The sequence below is a fragment of the Amborella trichopoda genome, chromosome 13, assembly GCF_054954075.1.
Source record: "Amborella trichopoda isolate Santa Cruz 75 chromosome 13, AtrichopodaSantaCruz75HAP2 v2.0, whole genome shotgun sequence".
In the NCBI taxonomy this organism is placed as follows: Eukaryota; Viridiplantae; Streptophyta; class Magnoliopsida; order Amborellales; family Amborellaceae; genus Amborella; species Amborella trichopoda.
The window spans coordinates 26396812-26419066 of record NC_142348.1 but is presented as its reverse complement, the minus strand read 5'-3'; the positions used below and the strand labels follow the sequence as shown (position 1 = coordinate 26419066).

At 43.6% G+C, this 22255-nt stretch overlaps 1 protein-coding gene across 1 annotated transcript; it reads right to left on the bottom strand.

Moving 5' to 3' along the window:
* Window positions 1–393: 393 nt before the first annotated feature.
* Window positions 394–2345, bottom strand: LOC18445009 (ethylene-responsive transcription factor ERF011). Its single transcript, XM_006855155.4, has 2 exons — window positions 1601–2345; window positions 394–1220 (listed from the first exon to the last, which is right to left on the bottom strand). Exon 1 carries the CDS (start codon window positions 2163–2165, stop codon window positions 1602–1604), a length of 564 nt encoding a protein of 187 aa, XP_006855217.1. The 5' UTR covers window positions 2166–2345; the 3' UTR covers window positions 394–1220; window position 1601.
* Between the last annotated feature and the right edge of the window lie 19910 nt (window positions 2346–22255).

Genomic DNA, 22255 nt, shown 5'->3' with positions numbered 1-22255 from the left:
TATGATGAAAAAATAAAGTTAATGTTTTTCTGAAAAACATATTTATAAATTCTATTAAAAAAATATATATGATTTTTTAAAGATCTTTTAAAAAATTTGGAGTTTTCAAAAAATTTTAAAAAAATTGAATTTTTCTGAAAAAACTCAAGTTTTAAATGAATATTTTAGGGAAAATTACAAAAAAAAAAAAAAAACAAAAAAAAAAAAAAGCTTACACTATCTATTTAACTTACCCCTACCTAACCATTTCTTTCATTTCTTTTCCCTACAACAAACTTTCTATGCAAATATCCCCCAATAAAAAAAATTTAAAAAAATACTAAACTACCCTTAACACTATTGCACACGCCTCTTTCTTCGGCAGTAGAACCTGTGAGACATAGAGCTGCGATAGTAGCAAAGGGCACTCCAACAATAGTGCTTCGACAGTTGCAAAGGGCGTTCCAGTAGTAGCACTCCGACAATTACAAAAGACGCTCTGGCAATAGAACTTGTGGAACACAACTTTCGGACAGTAGCAAAGGACACTCCGACAGTTACAAGGGTGCTCCGACAGTTGCAAAAGGCACTCCGACAGTAAAACATGTAAAAAACAGCACTCCGATAGTAGAACTTGTAGAACATAGCGTTTGGACAGTAGTAAAAGGCACTCCGACAATAGCGCTCCGACAATTGCAAAAGGGGCTCCGACAGTTGCAAAAGGCACTACGACAGCAAAACTTGTAAGACGAACGCTCCGGGGTAACACTTCAACAGTAACAAAGGCGCTCTAGGGGTAACACTCCGGAAGTGGCAAAAAGCGATTTCGGCCGTAGAACTTATGAGACATTAAATCTCGCCAAATTAATTGTTTTGTGGGAAGAGCATTTCCGTGGAAAAAAGAGATTCCCGGATGGAAAGTTTGTTGTGAAAATAAAATTGAGAGAAAATGTTTTGATGAGGGTAAATTACCTAAATAGTGTATTTTGAGGGGTTTTTTTTTGTACTTTTTCCTTATTTACTGTTCAATAGGCTTTCCTTTTTATTATATTTTCTGTACTTTATTTTTATTTTTATGTTGCCCAAGCCCGTCTGGTCCGAATGGCTGAGTGAGCGCTTGTGCGAGGCCTTGGCAGGGCTGTCTACACTGGGACTAAGTAATGGGTACGGATGCTCCCGGCCGGTGGCCCGCCCTACAACTGACGTCACCTGCACGCGTCTTCCTCATCAAACGCACGCCACTGCAACCCCACCATTAATCATCAATACACAACAAACACAACCGACCTAACAGAGCAACAAAAGCAACCCTACTTTTCATAAAGCGGAAGGAAAAGGAGTATGATTCTCAAACGGACCGTTGAGCCACAAGATTCGCTCCGCAGTTCCACCTCAATCAAGGAAAATATAGTTCAACCCACAAAAAAAAATGGAGAAATAAGAAGCGAGAGTTTCTGATTTGCGGTCATATTGACATGTATAAAGTATTATTAACCCAAAAAAAAAAAGACCAAAAAAACGGAAAAAAAAAAGAGGAGCAAGTCGTCCTCTCCAGAAACCTTAGTTTGTGCAGGAATTCACATGAATAAATCAAAAACCTCAGTTTTTTTTAGACTTTCACCTCAAATATCTTCTCTTAATTCTTTAATTCTCAACCTCTGGCTGCGCTCACTCGAAGAAGCGCAAGATGCAAACCAATCCTCAGACTCAGGAGGCGGCTCCTGGTTGAGATTGGGACGACGGGAGATATGGGTTCTGTTCTGCTGAAGTGCGTCCACCCTCGCTCCCACCTCTGTGGCCTTCTTCCTTATTGAGTCTGCAGACATGTCAGACAGGCAGTCCTCCTCGGTCGCAAATTCGGGGAAATTGCGCTGAGCCGAAGGACCTCTTAGATAGAAGACTGCAGTATCATAGGCCATCGCAGCTGCTATGGGGGTAGAGTAGGAGCCGAGCCATATCCGGGACCGCTTCTTGGGTTCTCTAATCTCGGCCACCCACTTACCCCACGTCCTCATCCTGATTCCCCTGTATTGCCGCCTCTCGCTCTCGTTTTTAACAGCTTCTTTGCCAAGACTACTGCTTCGCTTCTTTCCCTTGTGTTTTTGTTGTTGCAGCTCCATCATAGACTCCGACTCTTTCCAAACCGAAGCGGAAGCCGAAGCCGAGCACGAGTTTTCTTCATCCATAACAATCTTTTTGTCTTTAAATGACCGACCTCCTGTTAAACCCCAGAAGAACCACCAATACCAACAACACCGCCTAGCCCTGTCTATTGGGGTTTACCCTCTCTCTAATCGTCTCTCACCTATCCCATCCAAACAGAAACGAACCTCTACTGTCTTGTTCCTTTTAACAAAAACGCCACCTCTCTCTTATCTCTCACCATAAATAGAGCAGAGCAGTGCGCCACCGCTCAGTGTGCGGCTACATCCTCCTCTCAAGTTGGGCGGGCCGTCGCCGACTCGTGTACGCCTCTTCTGGGTTTATTAATGTATCCGCTCTCTTTTGGTCTCTCTCCAAAACAAGTCTTCAGCGAATGGTTCCGCTTTGTGCCGCCATTCCCAGCGCCCACGTCATCTCCCGCCATATTCTCATTTTCCTTTGCCGACATTGCTGCCTATCTTACACTGGCCAAGCAATACACGCACACGTGGCCACATCTACCCCGTCACCCTCGTTGCTGACGTGGCTGTGAGGATAGGTCGGCCCCCTCCTCTTATTTATTGGAAAATACGTGTCGTGTAGCCCGCGACGAGAGCGGGCTGAGAAGGGGGATCTGCTCCATGTTGGACAATAAAAAAATTTAAATAAATGAAAATGATTTGTTTTGTGTTTTTTTAAATGGAAGGCGATGGTCGGTCGGTGAAAGTCCTCCATTGTTTCTTTCCGTCCAAGCAATAACATCACCTTAATGTGGAAAGCTTATTCCTCCATTTATATAATCTTAGCAACCTTTCAAACTTCACCCAAGCCATGATTTTTATGATTTGGGCTCGGATTTCCGCCATAGCATTTTCCCGATGAGTATTCATTTCTAGACGTTCATCGGCTTTATATATATATATATATATATATATATATATATATATATGAAAATACTAATCACGACCCTATTTCGTATTTTGATGTTAATGTTTTTTCTAAAAATCTAAAGAATATGAAATTTTAAACGTGTATTCTTCTCATCAAGAAACACATAATAAAAATATTTAAAAAATAATTTGTAAAAAATAAATTAATCAAAACACTCTCGAAACCTTTCAACAGTATTTTGGTTAATTTATTTTTTACAAATTTATTTTTTGATATTTTTATTACATTTTTCTATTTTTTAAAATACACGTCTAAAAGTTCAAACTATATGGATTCGTAAAAAATAAAAAAAAAACTAAAATTCAAATAGAAATGTAGTCATGACCGTTAGATCGGTCCGAATTCAATCTGGGCCGTTAGGTTTTTATGAACACATATATTCATATGAGCTAGTGGGTTAATATATATATTTATTTATTTTTATTTTTTTTCATTTTTCTAATTAAATCATTTACTTTTATTAATCTTTACTGCGTAAAAGCATGATTGCAATTAAAATGGTGTTGAACTCCTTCACTTCCCTATAAACATGCTGAAATGCACTCATCTCATACAAACATCCATTGCTTCCATCCAATACTTCTTTAAACTCCAAGGGTCCATATTTCAGGTCACCAATTAACCACATTTAATGAATCTCCTTTCAATCCAACCCAATCTTACACAACTTTCATTTAGCAACTTTAGATTACTTAACACTGCTGAAAACTCGACCCAGTTTGCGGAAGCTATAGTCCTCAGGAATCGGTATCGCCATCTCTCTCAAACACACACCCTCTGTCTCTCATTCTCTCTCGATATATACAATATTTATGAATCTGCAGATGGTGTTTATAAATCTTGGACTTAGGACAGTGTGCACCACGTGCAATAAAAGTTGGCAATAGCCGTCTCGTAAACTCGCTTGAATAAAATAGAGACATTAACAATTTATTTATCACCATAATGCTTTCTCTAATAATTTGATCGGTCAACTACTACCACATTTGTTCACGCGACCATCAGCACAAATATCCACTTTTTATTTTTGGACAAGAATCACAAATGAATACTAACAATAAACGACTTTATAGAACCAAAACAACCAATCAGCTAAAAAAAAAAAAAAAAAACAAAAAAGAACTCCTCTCAATGAAACCATTTACCTATTGTACAAGGAGGTCACAATTATTTATAATCATTTGATGTGAAATTTGACAGTTTGCGTGTGTCATAAAGTTCAAATTTTTTTTTTTTTAACTTTAAGCTTAGTCAATGAAATTAATACAACCAACCAATTTCACATCCAATAGTCAAAATTAATTGTGACCACCTTGTACGAAAGTTAAGTGGTCTCATTGTATTCTTTTTCCTTTCATTACCATTGAAATATATACACAAAGGTTGGGCTTTTGCGTAGTTACTCCAAAAAGAGAAATACCAGACAACAATATATTCTTAATATGTAAAAACCACTAGGAATTTTGTAAGCACTTATTTCCACATTTAAATCCTGCGAGAGACAATATTAGTTTTGGGTCTTGCAAAAAATTGGATTATAATAGTTAATTCCTCAAATGATGATGATATATAGCTTAATCAAGAAAAGACACAAGATTTATAGCCTCATTGAAAGTATGGCCCTTAATAAAATAGAATGGCGGACCATGATTCATGTAAACGACCCCAAATAGTTGGAAAAAGACACTGATGATGAAATGATATTGTTGAATCAAGGCTTGATTCGTTACCAAATCTAGCACAAACTCACTCTCTACGTAGTTAATTGAAAGCATACGGCGTCATGTTGAATTCCAACCCAAAGGTGATCGAATCTCACGTCAGATATCAAACCTTCTTGAATTGTTGACAACACCAGCTATAATCACATCAAGTAAAAAATAGAGGACGAAATAAACGTATGAAGAAAGAAAAAATCAAGAAATACTAAAGAAATACTATAAAATTGAGAATAAATAAAAAATTATAGGACTTACAAACTAGCCAAGGGCTTCCGGCTGAGCACCCAAAATAAGAGCCTTGATTTGAATGATTGAACCCTCTTCTACGGTGGTAAATGACTTATTTTGGATCTAGAATGGGATTAAAAGATTCCTAAATATCTAGGGTTTAAGGCTTTAGGTGATTGAGAAATGGATGGTTTTCTTTGGGAAATGGATGATCTTGGTTCCTGAAAACTTAGGGTTCTTGGCTCTTAAAAATAAATAAAGCTTTAGTTTTTCGAGGATTAGGGTTAGGGTTTAGGTCAGCCTAATATTAGGGTTTCATTTAAGAGCCAACCCTTAGGGGATCAAAATTGAGGTTTCATATAGATCAATGAATATGAGAAAATACAAGGTTGTGATCTACACCAAACAGAAGCTGACATCTGGTTGCACAACACCTTGTGGCGCACAGCCTACGAATTTTCTACACTACAAGTTGTGGCACAATCAACCGACTTTAATTGATGAAGTTTCTTTCTTGACTTAAAGGTTTTCACTTGCTATTTTCAGTCAAAATCACATGGTTTGTCGATTCTCAAAATATTTATTTTCTCTCTGACAACAAAACAAGCCTTCACCTAGTCTTTGGCTTCCTAAGGCCTTATACAATGGGATTTGGGATAATTTTCAATCATTTTGGGTTGGATTATGGTCCGGGATGATTGTACTTTCTTGCTTGACTATGGGTTGAAAGGTCTTATTTCTTCGGTGAGTAGCCCTTGGTGCCCATCGTTTTCTAGTTTTTTGAGGTAATGTGTGATTCGTCTCGCTGGGCTGGTGAACAGCCTTAGCCTGATGAACTGCTTCTCGCTTCAAAGACTAGAGTCTGCTTCGGCCATGATAGATCGTCCATGGCTGGGAAGTTGAGGGTTCCGCAGGGTCTGAGTCATTGATGGGAAGGTCCTACCTTGTGAGATCTTTTTGCCCCGATGAGAAAGTGATTTGAGGATCACTTATGAGAAGATTGTAGAATTCTTGATACTCCTGCATATTCTTTACGAATATGTCAAGGAAAGATTTGCATTCTGACAAGTAATGACCTCTTATCTAATGGTATGGACACCAACGATCTTTAGTCCCCTTAACAAGGCTAAGGGGTTGCCATGCCTACTTCGATATGATTATGCCTTCCTGAAGCATTATAATGAAGAAGGTATAGAGAATTCCAGACACTTTATCCTCCTCCCGGATGGTTACAACATGGGAGGCCTCAGCTGCCCCGAAGGCTTTCTTTAGGTCATCAAGCTTTATCTGACCCTTCTGAATCAAGGCCTCAATGATGTCCTTCAGCATGTAGCATTCATCCAAAGGATGATTAATCCTCTAATGGTAAGCACAATAATTCGCATAATTGTCAAGGCCAGATTGCTTGGGGAACTTGGTTTCTCGAAGCTGGATCATATTCTGCTCTAATACGAACTGGAACAACGCAGGGACCCAGTCCTTCTCGAAGGGATAGACCTTATTTCTATGCCTGGAGAGATAATCATTATGATCAAAATTGGCTGGTGGAGGTACCCTATTGTACTATGGATGTTGCTTGCCAACCTGTGGTGTTACTGTTGATGCGGTTATCCCTTTAGAGAGGTCCAAATTTGGGGGGTAGCCTTCTTTGAATCAGTGACCATGACGGATTCACTGATTACCCCTTTTAGTTGGCTGCCCCGTGTGTTATTTTGAGAGCTACCATTGCCCCAGTTACTTGCTGAACTTGTAGATGGTTGTCGTGTCGCACCATGATGGCGTGACAAACTTTCTATGTGAACTGATTTAGAGATCAACTCTGACATGGAGGTCGGATTGGAGGCCTCGACATGTTGAGCGATTTCAAGTCTGGACTGCTTCCTTCTCAAGCATAGGATTAGCATTGTGGGAAGCCATGTTTCTCCATCTTGATATGGGTCTTGAGTCAGGGTGAGAAGCTCGATGGTTTGAACCTCTCTTTCAACCTCATAGAAGCGTTGATAGAACAGTTTCTCCATCTCCTCCCATGTATGCACTATGTTTGGAGGATGTCGGGCATATCATTGAAATGTCGGGCCATCAAGTGTCTCGACGAACTAGCAAGGAAGTCTCCCGTCAGCAGCCGTTTCTCGACATGCCACCTGAAAGTGGGCGATATGCTAGTTTGGGGACGTGGTTCCACTGAATAGAGGAAACTTCCCGAACAAGACTTGATCAATATAGGAGGGGTATGGTCTTTGATAAGGCGTCCGTCGCCCCCTGAATGGCTGGAATTTACCTGTTCTTTAGGCTATGGGTGACCATAGAGTCAATATCAAACTGAGAGATCGGATGAGGGACAAAATTGTCCTGCTAGGTAGATTAAGGAGGCTGTCGTGGAGGTATACCATCAAAGTTATAGGAAATGACCTCATGGCTAGCCGACTGGCATGCAGCATCAATACGATTGATCTTTTCCATCATCGCATGCATCATATCATGAAACTTATTCATGCGATCCTCCTGCACGTCACTAGGCTCGCTTACGACCATTATGCTGATTGTTTCTCTTGGGAGGTCAAAGTTAGTGGCGATAGAAGGTTTGTGAGCTTGACGGGTCGAACATGATAGGGCAGTTAGTAACCGGTCAATAAGCCCTAACTAAACTTGACTTTTGTAAGCAGATCATATTTGGACAGGTTCTCGACGGTCTTGGGATTGAGGCTGCGGGGCCGGTTCCCGACGGTCTTGGGACCATGGTTATTGAGTGCTTGAGTCTTCTTCTGGGACAGTAACCACAACGCAGGGCTGATAGAGCTCTTCTTCAGGCTTCATTGTCAGAAAGGGGTAGAAGGAATTCAAGTGACGAGGCTTATCAAAATTGGCCATTTTGACTGCCTTGGTCACCTTCCTAGTCAAAATTTGCAGACCTCAATCACGTTTAGCCTTGAGGTTTTGATGGACCTCTTGCCAAAATTGCAATCTAGGTCGCGGTTGGTCGACTCTTCTTGCACAGGAGAGAGCTGTCTCCATCAGGTGTGGCAAGGGATGAGGGTCAGGAACTGGAGTCATCTTGGGTCGGGGAGGATGAAGGACTCGATTTTCTGTGGGGTCCATGCACCGAGCTCTCTTATGAGCTCCATATACATGACTAAAGTGTTGGGGCTGGTTTAGGATGAGACTCTTAGGGAAAACCTTCAAGTACCAAGGTTGAAGGTGCTTGCTCGATGAAGAAGGAGCAAGCGGGAGCAGGGTTGACTCGTAGGCACGCCTGAGTCAAGCACGAGGGGAGGCCTGAGATGGAAACACGTGTCCTCCCGGGCTCGTACAAGTGAGCTAGCCTTAAGAGGCCAAGAACTACGAGTAGGTGTCTATAAGAAAACAGGTGTAGGCCTGCCCCTTACAGGGTGCGCTTGTGTGTGCTTGAGAGGAGGACGAGGAGGTTATCTCCTGTGTACTCGGGTTGGCACAGTAATGGTGTTTTCCCGAGCAGTGAGATGCATATGAGTAGCGTGTGTAGGATCTAGCCTTGAAAGGTTTGATCTTGGACATGGACTCGAGGTAACAGAAGTGTTACCCCGAAGTGTGACTCGAGTGGGTGACCCATGGTCTCCACCTCGATGTGTTGAGCCTCTAGAGATAAAGATCAATGGTGTAGGAATGTGGGGGGTAGCCTTATGGCGACTGACAAAAGCAATGGCAACTTGCTTGCCTTCTGTAGAGAGGGATTGGGCAGCCTTCTTGCGTACCTCAGAAACACGACCGGCAAGTGACTTGTCGGTGGCTGGGTGCATGCTTTGTGGGGCAACATAAGTGCCCCCCATGCAAGGCACCTTGGTGGAGTGTCCACCAGAGCTAAGAGATGGGGAGTGAGGGACCTTCAAGTCGCTCCTCACACAGATCCAGGTTAAGACCTGGGAGCTAGACAAGGGATCTTTGCTCACAATGATGGTCGGGAACGAAGTCGAAGGACCTTGTTCCCTAAGGACACTCTCGAATAAGGGGATAAGAAAATCCCCGATCTGGATAAATGGAATGTGAAAAGAGAATGAACATAGATAAAGAAGAAACTAGCCAAACAAGAACGATCCGACTAAGGGCTAATAAGTCCCCAGTGGAGTCGTAAAGCTGGTCAGGTGCCTCGATCTCACCCTCGGATCCTTGGAGAATCGGGCGGCTCGTGTCTCAGGTTTCGGGGACGACCCGGGACATTTGTGAGATCGCTCGCTCGGGAACTTCGTTCGAAAACGAGGGCAGGTGTTGACAACCGGTGAGAGAGGAATTTAAAAGGTGGGTTCGGGACTTACTCGGGCTGACTCGCGTGGGCGCCCTCTTAGATCATGAAGAAAGACCCCCCAATAATGAAATTGGTTCGGAATCGCCTCCCTTGGCTCGTATTCTTCTTATTTTCTGCTTTCTTCAATCACACACATATATAGCAAAGGTTATGGGACAGGTGGGTCTGGCCTCACCCTTTTCCTCATTTATGAATGTATGCAAGCATGCGTATTCAAAAAGAAGAAAGAAAGACAGGGGGAGAGAAGGATTCGACAAGCGAGAAGGTTAGAGAAAGACAGGGGGAGAGAAGGATTCGACAAGCGAGAAGGTCAGGGCAGTGACTAGGCTGGTAGATAATTTACATAACGTGGGGGCGAAATGGCCTTAGTAACTGAGACCAGCTCACGGGATCGCTACTAGATGTTATTATCGATATCGACTACCTAGGCACGATGGTCGGTCTGTCGTGGTAGTAAAGCGGGCCAAGCGAATCTGGCGTAACAACATTACAACTAGACGACAGGACTGCCATGAGAGGCTAAACTCAATCCTTCTTGGTCAAACAAGAGAGCTACAGAGGAATGGTTAAAGAGAAGAAGAGGATTGATGTGAGGAGAGAGAAGGAAGAGGAGATGTAGTCGGTGCTAGACATCATCGATTGTTTCAAGAGATGGGAGACAAAGGAAGCAGTTGGGGTTAGGTTTTACCGACTGTGTCAGATGAGAAGAGAGGAAGGGAACCCATTGGCGCTTAGTCTCACCATCTGACAGAAGAAGAGAGGGAATAGACCAACCAATGCTAGGCCTCATTGACTAGTAGAGAGAGAAAAGACAACCGACGCTAGGCCTCACCGATTGGTAAACGAAGAGAGAGAAAATCAATCGACGCTAGGTCTTACCGACGAATCAACGAAGAGAGAGGAAACAAACTGGTGTGAAGACCAATCGACGCTAGGTCTCACCGACTAACATAGGAAGAGAGGGAAAACCAACCGGTGCTAGGTCTCTCCGACTAATAGACGAAGAGGTAGAAGACCAACTAGCACTAGATCTCACCGATTGATAGAGGAATAAAAAGAAAACCAACCAGTGCTAGGTCTCACTGATTGGTAGATGAATAGAGAGAAAACCAACCAGTGCTAAGTCTCACTGACTGGTAGATGAAGAGGGAGAAGAAGAGAGAGAAAGTGAGAAGAGAGAGAAAGAAAAGAGAGAAAGAGAGAGAGAAGAAGAGAGAGGAGAGAGGGAAGAAGAGAGAAAAGAGAGAGGGAAGAAGAGAGAGAAAGGAGAGAAAGAGAGAGAAGAGAGAAAGAAGAGAGAAAATAGAAAGACAGAGAAGAGAGAGAAAGAAGAGAGAGAAAGAGAGAAGAGAGAGAAAGAAGAGAGAGAAAGAGAGAAGAGAGAGAAAGAGAGAAGAGAGAAAAACGAGAGTTCCTACTCGAAAGGTACCGACCCTTTTTTTCTCTCTCCTTTCTCTTTCTCCAAGTCGTACTCACAATCTCAAGCAAGGAATCAAAATTTTTATTCAATCTTCTCAAAAAATTTGCTAAAGGCTGTGGTTTTTTTGTTGGCCGGGGGGGGGGGACTTTTACAATGAGACAGTGCCTATTTATATAGAGTTATGCTCAAACAAGGGCGGATTGATCAAAATTAGACCTAATTGTTGATAATTAAGATTTAATTGAATTAAAAAAAATTCTTAAAATGGGTGTAAAAATGACTGTCTTGCCCCTACCTACAATGTGTGGAATTCCAAAACAGTCCCTGTGGCTGCCCGAGAACTTGCGTGATCTTTCGTAGCTGACCTGGGGTTGTTTTGATGCCTTTTCGATCGAAAGATTATTGTTTTCTTGTAGGGCTTGACATGACGATTGTTTTGATACCAACTTCGAGCCATGAATCATGTTTTTGAGTCATGATCACGAGACTTAAAATTTGCTTGAATCTTGGATACTTCGGATCGATAGTGCAGTCTTTCCTTAGTGTTATTTATATTATTTCTTCATTATAGAGCACTAAGCATGCCATCACGATCGCGTGGCAACAATTGGAACATAAGTTGATGCCCGAACAAAAATTTCGTAACTTTTGAGTTTTGGCCAGAATCTAAAATCCAGCGACAGAAATTTTAGTTACTTCGTCGGCTTCGTGCATGAAATCTGACCGTCCATCATGTACGTCGTTCGGTCCAATGATTGCCCTAAACCTTACACACACAAAGGAATTTGTTTTGTGTCGATCCGTAGCGCGAGTGTCGTGATTTGGTTCATCGAGCAAGGCGTGTCGCTGCTGAATTTTTAAAACTTCTTCACGGATCGGCAACTTCTCTCTAGCTTTTCTCCCTTCCGGGATATCGTCTCGGGGCATGCCACATATCGAATTGTTCGTCTCGATGAGATGAATACGCTCACCAAATTTAGGAGCGAGTCGACTTGAAACGAGTGAGTTACGGGCCTCGAAAGTGACTTCCCATGACTGTAAAAATAGCCACCTTGAATAGTGTTCTGGTGCAGTGAGGCCATACGGGAAAAGTGTGTGACCTCTCATGTTTCGATGTTTTTCTCATATCTTTGTTTTGGTATGTCTGATCAAGTCGAAACATGGCCCATCGGATTTTTTGACCGTGCCGGATCCAATAGCGATGGTCCCACAGGGATTTGAGACACCAAAAATGTAGTTCCAGTTGTAGGGTCCATTTCAAGGTGCTAGAGGCAAATTTTTTAAAAACTGTTTCTTTGTGTTTGCTGCCTTAGACATGTCTGATTGTGATGAAACTTGACAGGTAGTCTTTTGAAGTGTTGATGATAATCTTCAGTAATGTAGGGGCCATTATGAGATTGTCGAGAATTTTCCACTGTTTCATAGGCTTTATTATGCTACTTCCTACTAAGGACCAAGGTGATGAAAAACACGTTCAAACAATCATCCTCATCATATTGAATCCACTTAGGTTCGTCATGGTTTTGGAGTGAAGGGCTTCTTTTTAACACTTGTTCATTTGCTCCCTCACAAATTATTGTCCCAGAATTAAGGTTTTTCTTGTCGTCATGGGCTTGGGAGTTCAAAGCTTCAAAACCTTGGTTGAGCTTATGATCGAGTTCATATTCCTATTGTGAGTTTGATTCGTTGCCGCACACTAATGAACCATTTATTGTATTAACTTGGAAGTACGGGTTGAAGGGTTCATATGCCCTAGTGTGACTCTTGATGACGGGAGTTTCTTGTGCCACTTTTGTGTGTGTATCTTGGAATGGAATTCCAAGTGAGATACCCCTTTCTTTTCCCCTTTTTCAGTTGTGGGCTTGGAGCTAAGATCATACTCACTGTTTTAATATTGAGAATCCTTAGTCATTAACTCCTGGGTGAGGTTATGCTCGCTTTGTTCTTGCTCTACTAGACCTTCCAATTGATTTCTTCTTATGCTCCAAGGCCTTTGTATATGTTCTTTGGGTTTGGGCATAGCTTGTGATTCTCTTGAGTTAATCATGATGACATTAGTATTCTTTGTCGAAACATCTAGCTTTTCTAATTCCTCTTTACCGTCAACATCTTCTTTTTCGACACTTATCATGTCATTATCGATGAGATCTTGAATTCTATGTCTGAAAGCTCAATATTCCTCCATGCTATAGGCATAATTTTGATGCCAATCGCACCATTGAGATGTATCGCCTCCATGGAAAGGAGGAATCTTGGCTGCTGTCGGTAATTCTATTAGCCTTGCCTTAAGCAACTTCCTCATGACATCGATCATATGCTCATCAATGGGAGTGAATTCCAATTGGTGTAGAAGTCTGCATTCTCCATGTGGTAGGATGAATCTTAGTCTTTCCTTATGAATGGTTCGCAAAAGGGTTGCTTTTCTTGATCATGTTCACCACTCCTTCTTGAGAGGGTTTTTCGTCTGCAGCTTTATCTTCCTTGGATCGATCATATCATGATATTCTTTCAAGCATAACATCAAATGGGTAAGGGACTGCCCCCACACTGAAGAACGTGATATATTCTGGAGTCGTACTCTCTAATGATATGCTTACGTTCGCCGCTTCAGGGAGTGGAGTTTCAAGGACTTACATATCGGGCTCTCTGAATCTAGTTATAAACAGGGAAAGAGACTTGTCCGACTTTTGTTTGGTGGAAGTTAACTCACCAAGGGTGATGGGTCTTGGACTTCCTCCATTATAGCAGGAGGAAAATTGCTTGAACATTTCGTCAAGAGTTGCTTGAGGGTCGTCCTTCATGAATCTTTGGTGCCACATAAAGGGTTCTTCTTTTATGCGAGAATGTGACCTTAATTTGGTTGGTTCGGTCTCACAGTGTGTGGACCATCAATAAGTAGGTGTTGATGTGTGCCCCAAGATCCTCTTTTCCTGAAAATCTGTTTTTAACCTGTGGCATCAAAAACCCCACTAGTAGACCTTCTAGGTTTCCTAGAATTTCTTGTATATAAGCCTTAGGAGTGGAGAAATCCTATATTCCTATTTTCTCTAAAGAGTCTTGGAGGTGTTACATACGAGCGAATTGAGCCATCGTTGTAGCTATGAGCTGGGTCGGTTGTATGGTCTGTTGAACTTGATTGTGCGGTATGTGACTCGTATGAACCGGTTGTTGTGCCCATGTAGCGGGTTGCCCCAAGGAATGAGTCTAAGGAATTTGTTGAACTTGATGTACCGGTCGTCGGCTTGTAGGCTCATCCGAGTTGAATTGGGTCAGAACATACCCATTACTCGTAGGTTGCACAACTTGGCCATGCAAGGAGGCCTGCAAGATAGGATCACCGCTTAACTGAGATGAATGACTCAAGCTGTTATGGCAACTCGGCCTCTGAACTTGGGCGGCTAGAGTTACCAGACCCTATCCTTGATTAGATGATCTATCCCTAGGGTTAGGGTATTCTCTTGCCCCAGCATTAGACTGAAAGAGTGAAGGAATGCCATGACTACTGTCTGAGGGAGTCTACCCTCTAGGTAATATTCGGCTCAAGTGATGATTAGAACTAGACCCCTGGCACGTAGTGGGTTGGATTGGCAGACTAACAGCCCTAGGATCATCCTGGTTTGAGCCAAAATGTTGGACTTGGCTTATGGCTTGAGCTTCTGACCTGACTTTCCTGGATTGAGTACGCTAGATGGTGTATCCTCTATTGAGGAGGTCTTGAAAGTAAGCATGCACTATGGGATTGTCTTTAGTTACGTCGAAACTTTGATCTTCACTGGTGATGGGTTTCTTGGGTAGACTTTCTCTAGTTATATATGAACCCACTCGCCCACTAACGGGCTGATTGCCAAGACTAGAATGTTGGGCTATTATAAGATCATCGGGGTTCATTTGACTGAGATCGACTGACTTTGGGATTTGGCCCAGGGCCTTATTCTTGTTGTGCCGACTGGATTTGAGGTTAACCCCTATGTCTTGGAGGATTGCCCCTTAATCCCTTGACTATTTAAGGTATTACAAACCTTATTAACCTGTTGGCTCGTGACTTCTAAAGGGTGGCCTTGAAGGCAGCTTGGACGGCTACGTTTGGTTCTATGCGGGTCGAGAGTCGTCTCACTGATGCGAGTGCTATGGATGATCTGTGAGGGAGCACTGTGACAGAGCCTCTCGGACAGACTAGGTTCGATGGATCTAGACTGAGCAATGGCCATAGGGTTGGACTTTACTTTGCCATGGGTCATAATTCCTAGACTTGGTGAGATCTAGACTCGACGCCTCATGGTAGACCTACTATGTCCCTAGGGGCAAAACCCTAACTAAGATCTAGGCTAGGATAAGACTAGATGAAACCTTTTAGACTCAATGGGTTTTGGTTTGAACCCTGAACTAGAGTAAGCCTAGTCTAACTCTAGAGGCAACTCTAAGCTTAGCCCTATACTAGAACTTAGACCTAGACTAGATGGGTACGAGTCTCGGCTCGGATCAAGAGTGGGTCTGGGTTCAGACCTGGTTGTGTGGGTTCAGACCTGGTTGTGAGCTTTGTTCGGACCTGGACTGAGCTGCGTGCAATCTAGGGCTTAGACAAAGAGGGTTGTGATAATAAGACCAGGTGTGGACCTAGATTGGATCAAAGTTGGTTTGGGCATGAGCCCTTGGCTCGAACCAAAAGGGCCGAGGTTCGAACCTGGGTGTGATTCTAGTTCGAACTTGGGCTAAGTTGAGTATAAGCCTGAACTTGGACCCAGAGAGTTTTGATTATCAGACTAGGTGTGGACCCGGACTGGATCAAGGATGAGTTAGACTTCGACTCAGACCCAAAGGGGGCCTAAGTTCGGACCAAGGTGAAACCTGGTTCGGACCTGAGCTAAGATGGGTACAACCCAGGACATGGACCCAAAGAGTTCAGCTCGGACTAAAAGCGGGATTAACCAACAAAAATAAGAAAGCAAGCACACGAAAACTTTTGACCTAATATGATTATAAGTAGGCTTGGCTTGAGAGTGGGTTCCTAACTATTGAAATGCGGCTAGGCTGATGTAGGTCCCCACATAGGTCCTAGCCTCCTGTTATACGATCTTCACCAGGTCCTACTATACACAAAGTTTCTTTGAGGCAAAGGATTACGGAGGGGCCCTCATAGTTAAAGTTACATGAATCCCAACCGCCTCGGCTCCCAATGCTAGGTTCCCCTCACGCCGTTAACATGGACTTTGGGGGTTTTTTAAATATTTGTTTGCTAGTTTCCTGGGCACTCCTGGTCGGGTGTGTGCTAGAGTATGTAAAGAATCACACAATTAAAATAAACTTAAGCACACAATGCACACAAAACAAGAACGGAAATAAGTGAGCGTTCGGCATTGATCGTGCTTAGCGTTGCGTGCTTCCAGGCGAAACTCGCATGAAGCACAATATAGATGGAGGGGTAAGCTACCCCTAAGAAAGTAAAGTTAGAAAAATGAGACCAGGCACAGTCCGTGCTATGTTGAACGCGGTCCTAGTCGAGGGTGACTCGAACGGGACACGGTTTAGGGAGGATTCAAGCAGCCCTCGATGTATATTTATTTTAATTTTTTAAATTTTTTTTTTCTATTTTAACCTTGATGAAATAAAGTTAAACTAAGCATGGTGAAAGAAAATAAAACATGGTTTCAATCAAAATTAAAAAACTAAAATAAAATAAAATAAAAGATTCAGAAACAACATAGACCTATCTGAAGCAAAATATGTTTTTGGTATTTTTAAAAGTTTTATTTTGCTCTGAAATTTTGTGGACAGTCACAAGAGAGTCCCAGGACCCAGCCTTAAATTTCAGAAAACTCCAACTTGGGCGAAGGGGGGCACCAGAGGGGCGTGTCGCCCTAGACCTGGGCAGCATGCTCTATGTCGCCCGGGTGGCACGCCTCGGTCGCACAAGGCAAATAGGGTCGCCCAAAAAAGCTTCTTTTTTTTTTTTTTTTTTTTTTTTTTTATCTTGTTAATATTGATGAAATAGTAACACCTTAAACTTGGAATAAGTATGAAAAAACTTATTTATGATGAAATAAATTAAAACAAAGTAAAGTAGAATAGTGTAGACAAAACAGTAAACTATTTGTTTGGTATTTTAAAAATTTTAATTTTGCATTAAAATTTTGTGTACAGTCACAGTAAATCCCCAGGAATATATTTGCAAAGTTTCAAAAGATTCAGAAACTTTTGAATTTTGGGCAACACGGGGAGTGTTGCCCTGGATCTGGGCGGCACTGGTGGTGTCGCCCAAGCGACACAGCTGATGTCACCGAGAAAAATCAGATTTTTGAAGCACCAAAACCCAAGATCTTTTTACTACCAACTTCTTAGACTTTTTGTGACTAAAAATAATTAAAAACGATGAATAGAAATTGTATTTTGGCCTTGAATCAAGCTCGAAAAGTTCCGTGGTGGGCGCCAAACATTTTATGGTGCAAAATATGAGAGATCTGGTGGAAAAGATCTCTCAGATCTTAACACCTTAAACTAATAAAAAAAAAATGATTAAAATAATGTGGTAGAGAAGGTGGGACAAATTGAATTCAGATCTGAGGCCAGATCTTTTCGGAAACGAGAAGATCTACTCTCAGATCTGTGGCAGGGTTAGCATGATCCAAGACATTAAAAAATATGATTTTTAAGTAAAAAAAAAAAATTGAACGCAATAAAAGAAAAATAGATAAAATGGAAGAAAATGATACCGAATAGAGCCGGATAGCCTGGGACTCCCGAGCCTTCTGGTGCTCACCCGTATCAGAACCGATCCTCTTTTTTCTCTATGATTCGGATATTATCCATCAAGTCTTTTCAGTATCGGGTGGTTGTGCCTTATAGATGGTTCTAGGTGTCCTTGGACCAGACTCTCTCAGGCTTAAAGGTTGAAGTTCCAGGAGGTTGGGGGTTCCTTACAGCTATCTCTAGGTCTTCTAATCTCTCTGAGGTTTCTCTCTCTATCTCTTCTATTTCTTTTTTCTCTACTAGGGATTTTCTCTCTTTCCCCTCAAAATTCCATGAAAAGACAGTTTATAGAGATCAAAATCCATTGGGAATGATATCCTCTCGCAACAAACAAATACCCCGAGTCAAAAACAAGTTTTTGGCAGTACGGATCTGGGCAGCATGGGGTGTGTCGCCTGGGCAGCGCACGTCATGTCGCCTTGGCAGCACGCCTTGTGGCGTCGGGGTGACATGGGTCGTGTCGCCTGGGTGGCACGCCTGGTGTCGCACACACAATTTTCATCCAAATTGAGATTTTTCACATCTGGTGTGTTCCTTAGCCTCTTGTGAAGCTCTCAATGAAATTTGGGTTACAACGAATTTTTTTATGATTTTAATGATTTGTTTGGTAAAACAAGGCAATTGTAAGATGACTTGGGTGATCACCCTTTGTCGCCTGGGTGGCACGCCCGTGTCATCTAAACCAGAACTTTTTCAAATTGATGTTGTTCAATTTTAGTGTCTTCCTCGTCTTGTGAAGCTCTCAAAGAAAATTTGGGTCAAAATGGATTTGTTTACTATTTTTAATGATTTATTTGGTAAAACAAAGCGTTTAGAGAAATCTGGTTCAAAATAAGATTTCTACAGGGTTCCGAGCAGGCAAATTGGTTCTGAGATTGTGTGAACTATAGATTTGGGTCTACTAGGTTAAGTACCATCCTAAGGGTTCAGGAAACCATAGAACTTGCCAGATTTAAAATGGGGTGTTTACAAGGCATAGTACCTCTCGTGTGTCTCCTGTCCAGCTTGTTCTCGATTTATAGTTTTAGAGAGCGGGAACCTATTGCAGGACTGATGCTTGCCTCCGGCCTGAGATGTTTGTGCCTTCGAGAGGTCCAAGGTTTGAGGGGTGGCTTTCTTAGTATCATTCGTGGTGACCCTAGTTATGCTTCTTTTTCAGTTATGCGACTAGCACGAAAGGTTGCCAACTCTCTCTATCGGGTGATGAACTTGTCAACTGGCTCACTAGGGTCTTTGGTAAAACAACTGCTCCATTTCTTGCCATGTGTGCACCGAGTTTGGAGGCAACCGAGCATACCACTGGAAGGCTGGTCCTTCAAGAGTCTCTACAAACTGAAGGACGAGGTGTCGCCGGTGGGTTGTCATCGCTCGACAGGCCACTTGGAAGTGAGAAGTACGCTGGTGCGGGGATGTAGTACCATTGAACAGAGGGAGCTTCCATTTTTGGTAGTTTGGGGGAAACGACACCTGATCGATGTACGAGGGGAACGACTTTGGTAAAGCGGCACCTCTTTCATGCTTGGAACCTTGTTCTTGAGACTGTGGGTCACCATGGCCATTATATCAGCTTGCGAAACAATGCGGGAAGTAGAGCTGTCTTGGGAGACCGGTGAGGGACTTTGCTTCGGAACTGTTTCTTCACCAAACGGGGGATCGGTCTCATGGTGAGAAGAAGGGGACCTAGAGGTTTTTAGGTGATCCATCTTTTCGAGGATGGATTGCATCATTTCCTCAAACTTGTTCATCCATTCTTCTTGGGCTTCATCCGACTCGTTGATCACCATGACACTGACCATTTCTTCTGGAGGGTCAGAGCCAGATGGAGTGGTGGACTATCAAGGAAAGTTGGTCTGCAAGGGCTCAGCATGCCCTGACTGGATTCGAGCCTTGGATGCCAATCATGTGCCGGTTCTTGATGGTCTTGGGACCGTGACTTCTTAGCAGTAATCAATCACTGAGCAATAATCTTGAACTTGCTTAGGTTCTGAGATCTGATGAGGGAAAGAGGGATTATGAGGCTGGAGGTCATCAAAGGTGGTAACCACAATTGCCTCAGGGGCGTCTCTGGTCAGGATCTGTAGGCCTATCTTCTGCTTGTTCTTAAGGCTGTGACGAACATCACTCCAGAATCGAGCCTAAGATTTGGACTACCCCATCTTTCTTGAGCACGTCAGGGCTATGTCCATTATCTGAAGCAGAGAATAGGGTCCAAAGACAGAGGGCAGTCTGGGTTGCTACCTTGGAGGTTGGAGGCTTCTATCTGACATCAAGTCGTTGCCCCGAATTCTCTTGTGAGGCCTCGCTGCATGCCTGACTTAAGGCGGCTGAATCAAGATGGCACTATAAGGGAAAACCTTTGAGTACCAAGTCTCGAGGTGCCTGCTTGGTGAAGGAAGAGTTATAGAAGAAGGAACTGGTTCATGACTCCGCTTGAGTCGGGAACGGGGAGGAAACTGCAAAGCTGATGTGTGTTGAGAGGGAGGACAGATCGGTCGACCCTCGTATGCTTGAGCTGACGCAGGAATGGCGCTGCCCTAAGCTGTGGGATGTAGATGCATGGCGCATACAGGGTTTGGCTCAAGAAGGCCTTGCCTTGGATGTGAGCTCAAGGCAGCATGAAAGTTTCCCCGAGGTGTTGCTCGAGTGGTTGGACCACGAGCCTTTAGGTGTGTACGAGAGGTGGAGACCGTAGGGTCTCTACCTCGGTGTGTCGAGCCTCAAGGTGTAGAGGTTTGGAGTGGTGATGGAGTATGTGGGGTTGCCTTATGACGACTTTCAGGAGCGATGCAACCTGCTTGCCTCTTGCAAAAGTGATCGGGGTAGTTTTCTGGCATACCTAAGCAATATGACTGGCAAGGGACTTGCCAGTAGTAGGGTGCGTGTTGTGTGCGATAGTAGTTGTGCTACCAATGCGAGGGGCCTTGGTGGAGGGTCCACCAGGGTGAGGAACCAGGGAGTAGGGGACCTTCAAATCCCTTCTCGCATCAGTCCAGGAAAGAACCTTGGAGCTAAACTGTTAGTCTTGACACAAAAGGAGTGTAAGAAACGAAGCTTGAACAGTTCGCTTCCCTGGGATGGTCACGAGTGTGGGGATAAGAAAATCCCCAACTTGGACAAATAGGTTGAACAACCTAGATGTCATAGAAGGTAGTGCAGAAAATAAAAGGTGATACTCATCAAGCAAGAGTGAATCGACGTAGGGGCAATAAGTCCCCAGTGGAGTTGCCAAGCTGGTTAGGTGACTCGATCTCGCCTCCCCGATCTAGGTGATCAGGTGACATGTGTCACGGGTTTAGAAGACCCGGGACTTGAGATCACTCTCTCAGAAACCTCTTTAATAGAACAAGGGCAGGTGTCCAACTAGTGAGAGAATAATTTTTGATGTGAGGTGGCGACCAACCTCATTTGGGTCCGTGACTTACTCAAGCTGACTCGCCTGGGTGCCCTCTTAGATCACGACAGAAAGCCCCTCAACTGCTTCAGTTGGTTCAGAATCACCTCCCTTGACCTGCAATCTCCTTGTTTTCTGCACAACACTTATCTTGGTTAACTTGCACGATAAGTGAGCCGAAGGAGACACCCTTGTCTTAGGGCAATGCACACTCATATGGAAAAGAATATGAGATATTAGGGCGAAGAAGTGGAAAGTTTGAATAAAGGTCGAATAGAGAAGTGAACTTGATGAAGGGACGAGACTAACATGATAGCCGGATAGTGACCGACTCAGAGTGGTAGCAAGACAAGCATGGTACTTAGGATCAGCACAACGACAATAATACTCAAACTGAGGTGGATATGACTGTCCTAATCTTGTCTGGCAGTAAGACGCACATGGTACTCAAGACCAGCATGACAACAATACTACTCGACAGCCAGACCGCTGTGGCAGTTCTGAACTAAGTACACCCTCTGCCAAGTGAGAAGAGAAGAGAATGAGGAGAAGGTGCGAGGCGGTGAAGAGATGGGTTCCTGACGGCACTAAGCATCGCCACCCACAACGTTGGAGTAGCAGTGTCATGGCCCTTGAATGGCGCTAGACATCATCGTTACCAATGAACTACAGGTGGCGCTAGGCATCATCGTTAGTAACACGAGAAGGTAGCATGCCCCTTGGTGGGTAGCGATAGCCTCTTGTGAAGCGAGCGGTGATAGCCCCTAGTGAAGAATGCGACGATAGCCCCTTGTGAAGCGTGCGACGATAGTTCTTTCTGAGGCAGAAGGTGATAGGCGTGGGATGCAAGAGAAACCTGTCGATGATGATGGGCACCGAGTGCATGAAAGAGGCCTGCGGACGGCGGTGGGCATCGAGTGCGCGAAGGAAGCTCGCAGACAGCGATAGGCACCGAGCTCGCAAAGGATGCTCACGGACGGTGATAAGAACCGAGCACACAAAGGAAGCTCATGGACCGCGATAGGTGTTGCCACGACCCTTCGCAGGAGGCGATAGGCATCACCATTTGCGATAGAAGTGCAACAGGGGAAGACCCCTGCGGGTGGTAATAGGCTTTGCCGTCTGTGCTCCTCATTGAGACGTCGAGGACACATCTGCGAACAGCGATCAGCAGCGCCATCAGCGAACCTCATTGAGAGATAGAGATGAATGAAAAGGGGGAGAAAAAAGCTCGTGCATGGTGCTACCATCGCCATGCGTGACCTATGAAGCCACAAGAGGGGCAAAAAGAAAAGAAAGAGGCATGCATAGTATTGCCACTGCCGTGCATGGCCTCTGAGGTAGGCTCTGATGAAGAAGAAGAAAGAGAAGAAGAAAGAGAAGAAGAGAGAGAATAAGAAGGA

Coding starts and splice junctions, on each gene's coding strand:
- LOC18445009 (XM_006855155.4), bottom strand. CDS start 2,165: ATGGATGAAGAAAACTCGTGCTCGGCTTCGGCTTCCGCTTCGGTTTGG.